Here is a 16,531-nt window from a genome sequence, read left to right on the forward strand (position 1 = left end):
GTTTACATCCCTTCACAGGGCCGTCAACAGCACTGACAAATGAAGAAGAAGAATGAGTCTCAGGGCACCTCCCTGGAGTGGCCCTCGCCATCCAGGGAGCAGCGTGTTGCCTCCCCCAGCGCTTTTACATCACATGAGCAGCTGACAGCGTATTTATTATGCTTTTGCTGAAACAGTTGATGAGAAAATATGTTTCCCTTCAGTTTTCATTTAGAAGACAAGGCATCGTTTGAATAACTTGCATAATTTTTCTTCCTACCTAGTAGCATTTCTTTTTTTTTTTGCCCCCATATCTTTCCCTAAGGCAGCTCCTTATTCTGTAGGAATTGCCAATGTTGACGTGTTATTGTTAGGTGTTTATATCATTCACAGGGCTGTCAGAAATCCCGATGATCTTGAAGCAAGGTCTCATATGCACTTGGCAAGTGCTTTTGCTGGCATCGGCTTTGGAAATGCTGGTGTTCATCTGTGGTGAGCAAATCTGAGATTTCATTTCTTTACTCAAGCTATTGCTTTAAAATTTTTTTAATGTTTATAATTCAGGACAGGTGGTAAAATTTAAATATGCTATAGAAAGAAGAATTTTAACTTTATATTCCTAAATGTATTCTTTTTTTTGTTTTTTTCTTTTTTCCACTACCAGGAAACCTAAATGTATTCTTAAGTTGAATGTGGTTCCTAAATGTATTCCTTTATGTTCCTAAATGTATTCTTTTTCTTTTTTTCTTTTTTCCACCACCAGCTAAATTAGAAACCTAAATGTATTTTTAAATTGAATGTGGTTTACTGGGTTTTTTAATAACATATTTTTAAGTTATAATTCACATACTATATACAATTCACCCATTTAAAATGTACAGAACATTAGTTTCTAATATATTCACAAAGTTATGCCACCATCACCACAATCAATTTTAGAACATCTTATCACCCCAAAAAGAAATCCCATACCTCCTAGCTGTCATCCACCAAGCCCCCCACCTTCCCCAATACTTAGCAACTACCAATTTACTTTCTTTTTCTTTTCTTTTTTCTTTCTTTTTTTTTTTGAGACAGAGTCTCACTCTGTTGTCCAGGATGGAGTGCAGTGGCGCAGTCTTGGCTCGCTGCAACCTCCACCTCCCAGGTTCAAGCAATTCTTCTGCCTCAGCCTCCTGATTAGCTGGGATTACAGATGTGCACCACCATGCCCAGCTAATTTTTTAATATTTTTAAAGGAGAGATGGGGTTTCACCATGTTGGCCTGGCTGGTCTCAAACTCCTGACCTTAGTTATCCTCCCGCCTCTACCTCTCAAAGTGCTGGGATTACAGGCATGAGCCACCACACCCAGCCTACTTTCTATCTCTGTAGACTTCCCCATTCTAGACATTTCATGTAAATGGAATCATAGAATATGTGGTCTTTTGTATCTAGCTTGTTTCTTCTCTATGGACATAGATTTTCCTTTCTCTTGTTATATATGTAGGAGCGGAATTGCTGGGTCATATGGTAATTCTGTGTTTAAATTTTGAGATACTGACAGACTGTTTTCCAGGGCATCTGTGCTGCTTTACATTCCCACCTGCAGTGGGTGAAGGTTCTGATTTCTCCACATACTCACCATGTGTTGTGGATTTTTTTAAACTTAAATGTAGGATGTTTTCCCCCAATCTCTCACAAAAGAAAGGGATCAGAATGCTTGTCAATAGCCCAGAATTAATCTCTTTGATTGAAACTTTATTGGTATGTTGCTTTAAATTTGAAAATCACTGAACTTTGAAAATTAAGAATAGGCCTTTGCTAGGGTGAGCGCAAGGAATGATCAGCCTCTAATGATCTACACTGATGGGAGCATAAATTGGCAACACCTTTCCAAAAAGTAAGTGAGCAAAATGTGCCCAGAGCCTGAAAAATATTTATGCCCCTTGGCCCACCAATTCACTTCTAGGAATCTAGCCTGAAGAAATACCCATGGCTGGGCGCGGTGGCTCATACCTGTAATACCAATTCTTTGGGAGGCCGAGTTGGGCGGATCCCTTGAACTGAACCCAGGAGTTCAAGACCAACCTGGACAACATGGTGAAACCCCATCTCTACAAAAGAAAATACAAAAATTAGCCAGGTGTGGTGGTACGTGCCTGTAGTCCCAGCTACCCAAACACCTGTAGTCTCAGCCATCCTGAGGAGGGAGGATCGCTTAAGCCGGGGAGGTCGAGGCAGCAGTGAGCCAGGATTGCACCACTCCATCCCGGGCAACAGAGTGAGACTCTGTCTCAAAAAAACTCAAACAACAAAAACAACAAAAAACTGTAATATTTTCCTATTTGTTCATCAATATTTCAGGAGGATATAAAAATTTTTTCACTGAGCATGGTGGCTGGATCCTTGCTCACTTGAACCCAGGAAGTCAAGGTTGCATTGAGCTATGATCACACCATTGCACTTTAACCTGGGTGACAGATTGAGATACCATCACAAAAAAAAAAGAAAGAAAGAAAAGAAAAAGAATTTTTCAGTAAAAACAAAAACCACGATGCCTTTTCTTGATGTCAACTAAATCTAAACAAATCCTTAGGGTAGAATTCAGGCCAGAGAAATCAGTCAAACCAGAACTGATTAACATAGCCTGTCAGGCTAGAATAATCATTTCTGATTGGACTCCATGAGTATGTAACATTTGAAGGGATCTGTCAGTTACTGGCGGGGCAGATCACTGATGGGTCAAGCTTGCACGTCATCAAATACAGCACATCCTGACTCACAAAATTCCCCTGACATCATCTGGGAGCACACTGCCAAGGAGCTGCCAGGAAAAAACAGAAAACACATACCCAGAGCTTATTACAGAAACTTCAAAGTGAATTCCCCAGTCTTTGAGATTGTAATGTTAATTAATGTGTTCAGGGAGTTACTTCTGGATCAATACTTTTTAATGTCATACAATTCCATAAGCATTTGAATTTGACCATTTTCAGAGGTTTTGTTAATGAGTGCACTATATACATGTCCTAGACATCGTAATATATCCTTATATCCAAGAAAACAGAACATATCACTTTTTCAGGTAATGATACTGTCTAGAGACTGTGACAGGCATCCCCGTAAGAGTATCTTTCTATTGTTGACTTGAATATTGATAACTGTGTATCAACATAAGGATTTTCTTTCTTTTCTAGCCATGGAATGTCTTACCCAATTTCAGGTTTAGTGAAGACGTATAAAGCAAAGGATTACAATGTGGATCACCCACTGGTGGTAAAATCATAAGAATAAATTATTTAATTAAATATTATAATCCTCCCAATTTCCATAAATATATTTGCCAATTCTCGCCTGCTCAGAATATGGGGTAAAGTAACTTAATATCTAGAATACACAGGGAAGAACAGCTTTATCATCTGCCAGTCACTGTGTTTCGTTTCTCCCCAGCCCCATGGCCTTTCTGTGGTGCTCACATCCCCAGCGGTGTTCACTTTCACAGCCCAGATGTTTCCAGAGCGACACCTGGAGACAGCAGAAATACTGGGTATGAACCATTACTCAAAATTCTGTGACTGGCCAGGCATGGTGGCTCCCACCTGTAATCCCAGCATTTTGGGAGGCTGAGGTGGGTGGATCACTTGAGCCCAGGAGTTCGAGACCAGCCTGGGCAACATGGCAAAACCCCATCGCTACAAAAAAAAAAAAAAAAAAAAAAATTAGCCGGGCATGGTAGTGCAAGCCTGTAGTCCCAGCCACTCAGGAGACTGAGGTGGGAGAATCACCTGAGCCCAGGAAGTTGAGGCTGCAGTGAGCTGTTATCATGCCACTGCACTCCAGCCTGGGAGACAGAGTGAGACTCCCTCTCAAAAAAAAAAAAAGAAGAACCATAAAGGACAATACCAAAAAATATTACTTTGCAATAGCTTAATAATGAAATATCAGGCTGGGCACAGCAGCTCATACCTGTAATCCTAACACTTTGGGAGGCTGAGGCGGGAGGATGGCTTAAGCCCAGAAATTTGAGACCAGACTGGGCAATATAGTGAGACCCTGTTTCTTTAAAAACACGTTTAAACATAAATATATTGATTTAAAATGTCAGTGACTTGACCAAAGCCCTATCTAGCACTAAAATTCTGTCATTATTATGCTTCTGGGAGTATTGAATCTGTTATGTTTGTAGTAATACTGTTTCCTGTTTTTATCTCAAGAGAAAGTATAATTATTTTTATTTTTTAAGGTTATAAATGACTTTTGCTATGTTCAATAATAAAATGAATCTATATCAGGAAGCAAGAGTAAATTCCCAATTATAGAGAATCAAAACAACTGGAAACTTTTTTCATCAAAGCCTGCAAAACTCCTGATCAATTAGAAACTTTATAAAAATATCCTAAAAGAGGAGTCTGTTTGCCATACTGTAGAATAAATAATGTCAATAATAAGATATCCACAGTACCTTTTGAATCTTACCAGAAATAAAATGATATTCAGGATAGCTTCAGTGGTAAGTAAAATGTTGGTGTTTTGCTAATACAAGAACTCTTTTAAGTAGACTTGAATATTTTATTAACTTGCAAAACATCTTATTCCACCACTTGTGTTTAGTTAGGGCAGGAAGGGAAAGGCTAAAAAGAAAACTTCATTATGCTCTCCTAGCCCAGCCGTTGGAGAGATTATTTCCAGGGAGGTAGGAAGGACCACAGACATCCTTCTGCAGGAGCTCCCGCTGAGCCCCAGGTGCTGTGCTGGGAATGTTAATGACACAAGCCCAGGGCAGAGAGGAGCCAGCAGCTCCATTTCCCAGAGGGTGCTGAGGGGAAACAGTGCAACTTTGCCAAGGATCTGTGTCCCTTTTCTCTTTCGGACTGGAGATGTTGTTCGGCCATATTTTGGGACTCAGCTACCTTTGTAAATATTCAAACCATGTAAATAAGTGGAGAGCTCAAATCATAGGCTACATTTATGGTAAATGGGAAAATCTTAGAGAACTTAAAGTTAACACTCCAGGCAACTGGCAACACTGCTGAGAAGGGAGTTCCTCTGTTAGATTCCAGGCTGGAAGAACCCACTGATTCTTCCTTCTTGAATGGGAAATTTTAATGTTATCTACACTTAGCTATCCCATACTATGAAATATTTTGATTCTCCATGTCATCTTAGATTTTCTTAGCTTTAGACTGATGTATTCTTTTTCCTACCATCTCTTTTTTTCTGTAACACTTCATAGGAAAATGCAGAGGTTTCGATGGTGTGTTTTATGGCAGCATTCCCAGGAACATTAAAACTTCATAAACTTTGTATCATGTGTCACCACTCCACCTAATCCATACTTTAGCTGCCGCTGGGTAATACAGACTGGTCTTGTCAGGCAAGGTTTGCCTTTCATCCAGCTGCTCTCCCAGCCAACCCCATATCTGGTTCTATTCATACCTTTTCCTGGATTCCTAAGAGTTCTCACTGTCATGGAAGAGAAAGCTAAAAACCAATTTAATAATGTGCTTCAATATGGAGGTGATAGGAGTTATGATCTCCTTTTGAACAATACAGGAGAAAGTGAACTTAGACTACAGTGGGAGGCATTTTGCATAGACTTCATATAATGCTACACTCTGTAGAGGGCTTTACTTCTTGGCAGTGAATGTGTTTGGCTAGAATACATGAGAATGCAGGGTGCTAAGCGTTGTAAAATCAGTTCCCTTCCTCTGGGAACTTTGTCACCCTGCCTGAGGGCAGAAACTCCTGCATGGCTCTTCCAGATTGCCATTTCCATGATTATGTGCATTTTTAAATTTTTATTATATATATACATATATACACATATATACATATACGTATATACATATATACACACATATGTATATATAATATATATTTATATGTTATATTTACATATAATAAATATATATTTATATATATACATATATGTGTGTATATATGTCTATACGTAGAGACAGGGTCTCACTCCCAGGTTGGTCTTGAACTCCAGGACTCAAGTGATCCTCCTGCCTCAGCCTCCCAAAGTGCTGGGATTACAGATGTGAGCCACCAGGCCCGGCCTCTTAATTACTAATTACTAATCATGTAAAAATTCTGCCCTTATGAATCTTCTTTCATCAATACCATTATTATCTGCATATGAAACGCTGTTTTCTGAGAGCCTTCATATTCTTGGTCCTGCCCAGCTGGTTCTACAATATTTATTTAGAGGAAACTACCCTGCCCTTTGGCAACAGAATCTAAAATTAAAAGTTTTGTAGCTATAGAGGAGAAAAATTTTCTTCCCTGTTCACACATAATCCATTTTTGTCATGCTTATTTTCTTCCTTTTTGGTGGTTAATTTTGGAGCTTTTGTACTTCTGTAAGCTTGCCTCATAGGGTGTTTGCAAAGGATTTATCTTTTTCTAAGATGTTGCTGTGGGAAAAGACGTTGAGCATATCGTACACCTCTAGATGTCAGCAAATTCCAAGCCTTGAAATTACATAAGCTATGTGTTCTTCAAATATTCATTCCTCCATCCCAGCACCAGCCCACTTTCTTGCCTCGTTCTGCACCTCTCTTTTTGTCTCTGTTCCTCTTCTTCCCACCACACAAGGGGCCAGCATGTAGGACCTGGAGCCCCTCTGAAATATCTGAGCTAAGTGAGCTTCCCCAGCCAACTCTGGCCCTCCTGGGGAGGCACACGATGGCCCCGTGCTGGGCATCAGGGAGACCCCGTGGGTGTGCATGGTGTATTCACTGATCTTGTGACTGAACACCACCCAGAGCCCGTTTCTTCATCTCTCCCTACAGTCAGCGCTTTATGTCTTCTAGGAGCTGACACCCGCACTGCCAGGATCCAAGATGCAGGGCTGGTGTTGGCAGACACGCTCCGCAAATTCTTATTTGATCTGGATGTTGATGATGGCCTAGCAGCCGTTGGTTACTCCAAAGCTGATATCCCCGCACTAGTGAAAGGAACGCTGCCCCAGGTAAGAGACCGGCACACCCCTCACTCCCTGTGAAAGAGTCCAGCGCCCCCAGAAAGACATGCTCCATTGGTGGTGGGCCAGCGGGGATGGAAACCAGGGGTCCCCGGTGGTTCTCAGGTCTCTTCCACAGCAGACAGCAGTTCTGTCCTTTCCCGGTGCAACAGAGCCAGGCCCTCGCCTTTCTGTTCATCCATACAGCTGTAGCTGAGGTGAGGCTTTTATGAAAATTTTCATGAAGGGATGGATCCTTTATGAAAATTCAAGGCAAAAACAACCAAACTGATCTTGAACTATGGCAAAATTTCCCTTTTCCCCATTTCTGTTCTTTGAAGGTCTCCTATAAATAACCATGTGAAGCTGTTCCAAAAGGACCACCAATATTATTTTCCATTGTAAAAAAGTTACAGATCTCTACTATTTTGTGAAGAATAGGCATGGCATTTCAACTAACACTATCACCAAATTGCTTTTGATGAATGTGGGAGATTGTATGCTTGATACATATCTGTGTCACTATGGGTCTGGTTTCATTTCTTAAATGTTTGTGAAGAATGCAAATGGAGCTGCATCCCTAATTCAGTAGAGTCATACTGGGTGTAAAGTTTGCTCTTCCGAGGTTCTCATGAAGAGCTCTGATCCCTCAGTGGACCTCTCTTGAGCTAGCACATCAGATCCTAATAGGCCAAGGTCCTGTTCATTGCAATTCACTATAAAGCAGAGAGCTCAGAGCATGAGCACTTTGTTGGTGGACCACACCATAGTCACCATGCCCAGAATACTCCTTTAGTCCTCCTGGCCAATATGGGAAAGGCAGAGGTCACCTCAATGCTATGAGGGTATGAGGATAAGGATCTTCTGCCACAGGCTAAGGCATTGTGGATCTCTCCCTGACCATGGAACAGAGTTAGCAGCTGAAACATCCACTCACACAGCAGCCCGCTTGCCACAAGTGCTGGTGCTTTTCCCTCACCCCACTCCAAGTAGGCAAGGGCCTCAAAGTAGCTTCTTCCTCCCTGCTTTGCTAGTGCTTAGAATGTTGATAGCCTCACCATTCACTTAAGATAATATTTGTGGGGCCGGGCATGGTAGCTCAAGCCTGTAATCCCAGCACTTTGGGAGGCCGAGACGGGCGGATCACGAGGTCAGGAGATGGAGACCATCCTGGCTAACACAGTGAAACCCTGTCTTTACTAAAAAAAAAATACAAAAAACTAGCCAGTCGTGGTGGCAGGTGCCTGTAGTCCCAGCTACTTGGGAGGCTGAGGCAGGAGAATGGCGTAAACCCGGGAGGCGGAGCTTCTAGTGAGCTGAGATCCGGCCACCGCACTCCAGCCTGGGCAACAGAGCGAGACTCCGTTTCAAAAAAAAAAAAGATAATATTTGTGACCCATCTAATTGGGTGAGCAGCTCAGCTACAGTTTATCATCAGCAAGCAGAAATTCAGGTCCCAGTGTTGGTAGAACTTCCAACTCTCAAGAAAAATCAGCAATCTGGATGTTTGTGTTGAATTCCCTGGTTTCCAGTGCACAAATGAAACGTAGTCCATGAGCCACCAGTTTCCCTGATTTGGATTCAGGCTCAGTGAATTCAATTGCATCGAGAAATAGAAATGAACAAGAAACAAAGGAGTCTCAAAGTATAGCAGAGACCCTGGACTAACCCTTAATTCTAACCCATAAGTCCAAGGGACCAAATCACTAAAAAATCAGACTCTCTAAGGCCCTCACAGTTATTTTATCCAAACCTACCAGCCTGTAAGTTCTGTGAGGGCAGGAATCTGTCTGCTTGGCTCATCCATTTTCCATTGAACCTAGCACAGGCTAGTAAACATATTAAATGAACACATACCTCCATTGCTCTCCTCCTAAGTCCTCTGTCTAGCTAAGCTTTAATGGCTGACTGGGGATAATTTTTGAAGTTTCCTTAGACTGACTAGGACTCAACCAAAGGCAGGGGAGCCGTGAAAGCTCAGGGACACCCTAGACTGAATGGTCATAGTGATTTTTTCCCAGGGGAGGGACAGGGCTGGAGTGCAGTGGCATAATCATAGTTCACCACAGCCTTGACCTCCCAGGCTCAAGTGATCCTCTGTCCTCAGTCTCCTGAGTAGCCAGGACTACAAGTGTGTGCCACCACACCCGGCTATTTTTTTTTTTTTACTTTTTTGTACAGATGAGGTCTCACTGTGTTACCCAGGTTGGTCTCGAATTCCTGAGCTCAAGAAATCCTCCTGCCTTGGCTTACCAAAGTCCTAGGATTATAGATACGAGCCACAGTACCTGGCAGTCACCACAATTTTAATGTAGCTTCTGGCTTTATGGCATGGTCCCAGTGACACCGTCCACCCTGCCAGGGGCCCTCCAAAAGGTTCTGCTTGTTTAGCCCAGGAAACTGTTCAGGAAAATGTGTGTGTCCACCTCCAAGAATGGTATCCATGATTTTCAGATGAAACTGTCTGATATCCTTGGCCATTTGATTGCTGGTCATCAGTACACACTGACAGGTGTTTACTGTTCTAATTCTACTGTGGTCAGACTGTCACTTTCTTTTGTTTGTTTGTTTTGTTTTTTTGTTTTTGAGACAGAGTTTCACTCTCATTGACCAGGCCGGAGTGCATTGGTGCAGTCTTGGCTCATTGCAACCTCTGCCTGCCAGGTTCAAGTGATTCTCCTGCCTCAGCCTCCCGAACAGCTGGTATTACAGGCACACACCACCATGCCCGGCTACATTTTGTATTTTTAGGAGAGACAGGGTTTCACCATATTGACCAGGCTGGTCTCGAACTCCTGACCTCAGGTGATCTGCCCACCGTGGCCTCCCAAAGTATTGGGATTACAGGCGTGACCCACCATGCACGGCCCATACAGTCATTTTCAAAGCGATTCCACACAGCAGCAGATCCAGCCTAACATTTGAGACCACTAAAATAGCACTAAATGAACACTCAATAGCAAGTTAATTAGATATCATTCTGAATGCCTCCGTGCACATGCGATGCTGGGAAATCACAGATAGTAAAACCTTAATTGGACAAAACAAATTTCTTAATTTCACAAAAGATGGGAGGTAAATGGAATCTTTTGGATATAAGTTGTGTCTTAAAGTGGGAAGCCAGAATTTCCTCAAGCTGTATTCATAAAGCACCCTAAGGCATCTGCTGCCTTTTTCCCTCTGATCATGTTTTCATGATTCAGAGAAATATAGTTAATTTTAATTAACTAGCTCTAGGTTCACTTGGCGTCTATGTGATTGAGATATATATATATATTCACAGACTGATAGGACTTTGGTAGGAATCTTAGAAATAAGCTTGTCCATTTTGCAGATGAATAACTACTATGGAATTTTGTTTGTTTGTTTTTTTGATGGCAGTGACTGTTTTACAGGAATGCTGTGGCCATTTCAGAGTTTTACACATTCAGTAGACTAATCTTCACTTATTAGCATCTCCAGGATTTAAGGTAGTGAGAATATACTGGCTCCTGCAAAGAACATCACCAGAAAGGTTATTCAATGTAGTTGACATTTGATGAAGGTTCTTTTCTGTTTAGCAGTGAGGGATTGGTTTTCTCTGGAAGGAACAACCAGGCCAGTATTCTTGACCAAACACAGCTCATACTGGTGGCAGCTAATAGCAGCCCTGTGTACAGAGGCTTTCAACTGCCATAGCCAGGCTGCAAGGGGAGCAGGCAAGAATATATTAATCTTCCAAGCTGGATTTCTGAAACCCCTGGAAAGAAACATTTACATTTCAAATCAAAACATTTCATTACTGAGGAGCGCTGTCTACCCAAATGAGCACTTCCACTCCCTGGTAGACAGGCCAGCTGAAATGTTGTTGTTTTATGAATGTGCTAAAAGTAGATGTCTGAATGTATTTCATGCCCATGTTAATGAGTTGTCCTTCAGTCTTACATGCCTATAAATAATAGCACATCATTGCTTAACACATCTTAATTCTGAGAGAGTTTAGCTTTTATATGGCACAGCTGATATGTGTAGGGGCATATCAAAAACTTTATGTCTTTGTCCTATTTAACCAATCACTGGGGGCCAGAAATGCGAAACAGAAACTCAACTCAGGATTGGCTTCAAGTACTTCTAAGAGTCCTGCACTGCTCCACCAAAGATAAACAGGATCATGTCAAGGGCCTTTAAGCTTATCAGATAAGACTCTCTCCCATTATGAGCAAAGTAACTTGCCATCATCTGCAGTTATGGCAAACACTGAACTTCAGTTCTTGACCCTGCACAAACATATACATAATGAGACCCTCTGCCTTGCTATGGATTTCCAAAATTCCTTAGGGTCTCTTAAAAATCTGCTGGGATGTGACATTGTCTTTACCTCACCCATATTCATCAGCATTGTCCCCCACCCCTCCTCTCTCTCATCTGTCCCTCTATCCTTCCTTCCTTCTTGAACTATCTGTTAAATTGTGATAAAATATGTATAACATAAAATTTACTGTTTTAACCTTTTTTTTTTTTTTTTTGAGACGGAGTCTCGCTCTGTCACCCAGACTGGAGTGCAGTGGTGCGATCTCGGCTCACTCCAAGCTCTGCCTTCCGGGGATTTTAACCATTTTTAAGTGTACAATTCCATGCCATTAAGTACATGCACAATGTTGTGCAACCATCACCACTATCCATTTTCAGAACTATTTTTTAAATCATGCCAAACAAGTGGTATGTCCATTAAGCATGAACTCCCCATTCTCCCCTTCTCCTAGCCTTTGGGAACCTCTGTCCTACTTTCTGTCCCCATGAATTTGCCTATTCTGGGTACCTCATGTAAGTGAAATCATACAATATTTGTCCTTTTGTGACTGGTTCATTTCACCCAGCACAGTGCCTTTAGTGTTCATCCACGTTGTAGCATGTGTCAGAATTTTATTCCTTTTTTATGGCTGAATAATATTCCATTGTATGGATATACTACATTTTGGTTATACATTTACCTGTTGATAGACACTTGGGTTGTTTCCACCTTTTGACTATTATGAATAATGTTGTGATGAATATTGGTGTACAAGTATCTACTTGAGTCCCTGCTTTCAATTCTTTGGGAGTATATACCTAGGAGTAGGATTGTTGCATCATATAGTAACTCTGTGTTTAACTTTCTGAGGAACTGCTGAACTGTTTTCTGTAGTGGCTGCACCATTTTACATTTCCATTAACGGTGCACCAGGGCTTCAATTTCTTCACATCCTCAACAACACTTGTTATTTTTCTTTTCGTGTGTGTGTATAATAGCCATTCTAATGGTGTGAAGTGGTATCTTATTGTTTTGATTTGCATTTCTCAGATGACTAAGGATGGTGAGCATCTTTTCATGTGCTTATTGGCTATTTATATATATTCTTTGGAGAAATAACTAATCAAGTCTTTTGCCCATTTTTGAATTGAGCTGTTTGAGGTTTTTTGTTGGTGAGTTGCAAGAAGAATTTTTTTTTTTTTTTTTTTTTGGAGACAGATTCTCGTTGTGTCACCAGGCTGGAGCACAGTGGTGGGATCTTGGCTCACTGCAACCTCCACTTCCTGGGTTCAAGCAATTCTCCTGCCTTAGCCTCCTGAATAGCTGGGACTACAGGTGCACGCCACCACGCCCAGCTAATTTTTATGTTTTTAGTAGAGACGGGGTTTCACCTTGTTGGCCAGGATGGTCTCAATCTCTTGAGCTCGTGATCCGCCCACCTCAGCCTCCCAAAGTGCTTGGATTACAGACATGAGCCACCGCGCCCAACCACAATAATTTTTATATCCTGAATATTAATACCTTATCAGATATATGATTAGCAATTTTTAAAAATTTTGTTGTCTTTTCACTTTCTTGACAGTGTCCTTTGATGCACAAAAGTTTTAAATTTTTCTTCAGTCTAGTTTATCTGGTTTTTTTTCCCCCCTGTGCTTTTTCTTTTTTCTTTTTTTTTCTTAGAGACAGAGTCTTGCTCTGTTGGCCAGGTTGGAGTGCAGTGGTGCAGTCTCAGCTCACTGCAACCTCCGTCTCCCAGGCTCAAGCGATTCTCCTGCCTCAGCCTCCCGAGTAGGGGGGATTACAGCTGTCTGCCACCACACCCAGCTGATTTGTGTGTGTGTGTGTGTGTGTGTGTGTGTGTGTGTATTTTTAGTAGAGACAGGGTTTCACCATGTTGGCCAGGCTGGTCTCGAACTCCTAACCTCAAGTGATCCGGCTACCTCAGCCTCCCAAAGTGCTGGGATTATATGCGTGAACCACTGCACTGGACTCCCTGTGCTTCCAGTGTTATATCCAAGAAATCATTGCCAAATCCAATGTCATGAAGATTTTTCCCTAATTATTATTCTAAGAGTTTTAGGGTTCTAGCTCTTACATTTAGGTTTTTTGTCCATTTTGAGTGAATTTTTTGAATACATCCATCCTTCTTTTCATTCCTTTTACCTGACAAATACTGACTGAGTCCCTACTGAATACATGCATTGTATGGTACACTAACAGAAGGAAAATAAAGTCCCTTTTCTCCTTTGTAAAGCTTACCTTCTAGTGAGGGGAGACAGTGAACATCTATAAATAAGATATAAATGAAATAATTTCAGATAATGATTAGTGTATGAAGGAAAATCTGCATAATGAGATAGAGAGTGATCTCATGGGGAAAGTGTAGAGAGAACTCCAGCCAGGCTGTTGGGAAGGTGCAGGATGATAGGGCAATGCTTTCCAGGCAGAGGGGAAGGCCCTGGGGCAGGGTCAAGGTTAGCATGTTCAAGGAACTTAAAAGGGATGGTGGGACTAAGTGAGGTGTTAGAGCTGGGGCGGGAAACAGAGCCAGATCAGGGTAGCCTTAGAGGCCATGGTTTTGTTGTAATAGCCACAGGAATTTATCTGCGAGCATTAAGCACAGGAATGGTAGGATTCAGTTTATACTGGAAAAAAATCACCTTGGCTGCTGTGGGGGGAATGACCTCTGCGGTGCAAGAATGGAGCAAAAGGGGAAACAGACATTTTAGGAAGGTTTTCAAGCTGGACAGGCAAGTGATAGCAGTGCCCTGGATGCCGGTTGTGGTACCACAGGAGGTGAGAAGCGCTCTGACTGGGGCTTCATTTTGGAGGTAGGACTGACACTCTTGCTGATGAGTTGAACTTGCAGAGCAAGGGAAAGGGGAATCAAGGTTGGCTCCTGGGTTTTGCCTGAGCTATTGGGTGTCATTTCTGAGAAGAGAAAATAGGAGGAACGGTGGGGTGGGAGAGTCAGAGTTCTATCTTGTGTATGTGAACTTTCAGATGCCAGTATCCCCCTCCACACCACCTTTACTAATTCAGCAGATAACTGTTGAGCATCTACTTACTATGTCAAGCCCTTCGGTAGGCGCAGGGCAGAAAGCAGCGCACACAGCTGAGCCCCTGGCCTCACAAGCTTCCCTTCCACCAGCTACACTCCCAAACACATGCCAGCAACAGAAAACATGCCCAGAGACCCATGAAAATGGAACCTCAAATTGGACGTTCCTCAGTTTCATGCAGGCACCAGGGGAGTCATCGCTGTACCTTTTAGCCCCTGTCCCCGAGAAGCTACTGACCAGAGTATAAACAGAAGTAGGATGTGCTGGGTGTCTTTGCTGAATTGACTCAATAATTGCTGGAGCAATTAAAAAATCACTGGATTTGCTTGGGAACGCAGAGATGAAACCTTAGTTAATAGAAAAAAATGGAGTCACTTGTTGCACATAGCATGAAACTTAATGTTCTACTGAAGTCCTTTTGAATATACCTGAAGTCCAAGTTGCAAAATACATGGTCTTAGATGTCGGGGATGTCCTAGTTCTGTCTTCCTTGACAGCAGTGGTTGTGCCCACGACAGAGCTCTGTGCATACGGACAACCTGGCAGACGTTGTTAACTGACCTAGTTTTGTCATGATAGGGGTGTTTTTCCCAAGGTTGGTTTGGGCAGAAGGCTGTTGCCAGGGCATAAGGCAAAGGGCAGTGGCTTTTGAAAGCTCTGTGGGGAAAGAGGTATGATGTGATATGTGATAAACCTCTGAGCTGGGGATCCAGTTATATGAAGTATACAGGAAATACAGTTTTTAAAGATACAGCATTTATCAAGTCATTTATTCTTATGACCAAGTTAATTTCCATAACTTTGTAGCTTTTACAAATTGCCTTTTCAAAGCCCTGAGTAACTCCTTTCATTTACTGTTTCAGGAAAGGGTCACCAAGCTTGCACCCCGTCCCCAGTCAGAAGAGGATCTGGCTGCCCTGTTTGAAGCTTCAATGAAACTGTATTAGTTGTCATTTTAAGTGGAAGAATTACCACGGGCCATTGTAGTGCTGAGAGCAAGAGCTGATCTAGCTAGGGCTTTGTCTTTTCATCTTTGGCATAACTTAGCTGTTACCAGTATGGGTGGGATATAAATTTATCTTGCAAGAAATTCCCCAAAGCTCAGAGTCCAGCTCCTTCCATAAAACAGGCTGGACAAATGACCACTATGTTAGACCCCCAGGGTTGACTTCAGGGGTCGGTGTTCCTGTACCAAACCCCACACAGAATACTCTGCCCCTGCTTCATGAGCAAATGAACAAGAACTCAAAAGTATAAATTATATTTCCTATGCCTAGTAATTCACTGCATGTCTAGAAATTTATCTGATAGAAACACTAGCACCAGCACATACAGAAGCATGGCAAGGATGTTTCTGGCAGCACTTTTCTAATAATAAAATATTTGAAGCAACCTTAAGCGTTCATTATTTATAGTATACTAGACTGTGGAATACTATGGTACTGTTAATAAAGATGAAGTAAGTCTCTTAGAAACGTGTCCATAAAATACTGGGAAGTTGGCAGAAAGTAAGCTACTGAATAATTATGTATTAGTATGATCTGATTTTTATTTTTTCAACTATACATAAACATATATCTACATATACATACAAAAGGAAGATGCACATCAAAATGTTAAACATTATCACTGGAGAAATGGAATTTGGGGTGTGGAGAACTAAGAGAAAATGTTCACTTTATTTTATTTATTTATTTATTTTTTATTTTTTTGAAATGGAGTCTCACTCTGTCTCCCAGGCTGGAGTGCAGTGGTGCGATCTCAGCTCACTGCAACCTCCACCTCCTGGGTTCAAGCAATTCTCCTGCCTCAGCCCCCTGAGTAGCTGGGATTACAGGCACCCACCATCACGCCTAGCTAATTTTTGTATTTTTAGTAGAGATGGGGTTTCACTATGTTGACCAGGCTGGTCTCAAACTCCTGATCTCAAGCAATCCTCCTGCCTCAACCTCCAAAAGTGCTGGGAATACAGGCATGATCCTCCCATCTCAACCTGCTGAGTAGCTGGGACTACAGGCATGCACCACCATGCCTGGCTTATTTATTTATTTATATTTGTATTTTTGTATTTTTTGTAGAGACAGGGTGTCGCCATGTTGCCCAGGCTGGTCTCAAACTCCTGAGCTCAAGTGATCCTCCCGCCTTGGACTCCCAAAGTGGTGGGATTACAGGCATGAGCCACCACTCCCAGCCTCATTTTTTATTTTATAAACTTCTGTATTGTTTGGATTTGTTACAAGCGTATATTACTTTTCTAATTTTTTCAAAAGGG

General features: G+C 42.0%; 1 protein-coding gene across 6 annotated transcripts in view; it reads left to right on the plus strand.

Moving 5' to 3' along the window:
* ADHFE1 (alcohol dehydrogenase iron containing 1) overlaps window positions 1-15,652 on the plus strand; it is a 36,861-nt gene extending 21,209 nt beyond the window's left edge. For 4 of the 6 annotated variants that reach the window (XM_033202245.1, XM_033202246.1, XM_033202244.1 and 1 more), the window contains 5 exons: window positions 373-471; window positions 3,158-3,236; window positions 3,411-3,507; window positions 6,779-6,936; window positions 15,123-15,387. In XM_033202245.1, the coding sequence (XP_033058136.1) occupies window positions 373-471; window positions 3,158-3,236; window positions 3,411-3,507; window positions 6,779-6,936; window positions 15,123-15,206 (517 nt within the window). In that variant the 3' untranslated portion in view covers window positions 15,207-15,387. Of the gene's footprint in view, window positions 1-372; window positions 472-3,157; window positions 3,237-3,410; window positions 3,508-6,778; window positions 6,937-15,122 lie in introns of all 6 variants that reach the window. The other 2 variants (XM_033202242.1, XM_033202241.1) reach the window with 2 other exon arrangements.
* The last annotated feature ends 879 nt before the right edge of the window (window positions 15,653-16,531 follow it).

Source organism: Trachypithecus francoisi, unplaced genomic scaffold (genome assembly GCF_009764315.1).
Source record: "Trachypithecus francoisi isolate TF-2019V2 unplaced genomic scaffold, Tfra_2.0 Lachesis_group7, whole genome shotgun sequence".
In the NCBI taxonomy this organism is placed as follows: domain Eukaryota; kingdom Metazoa; phylum Chordata; class Mammalia; order Primates; family Cercopithecidae; genus Trachypithecus; species Trachypithecus francoisi.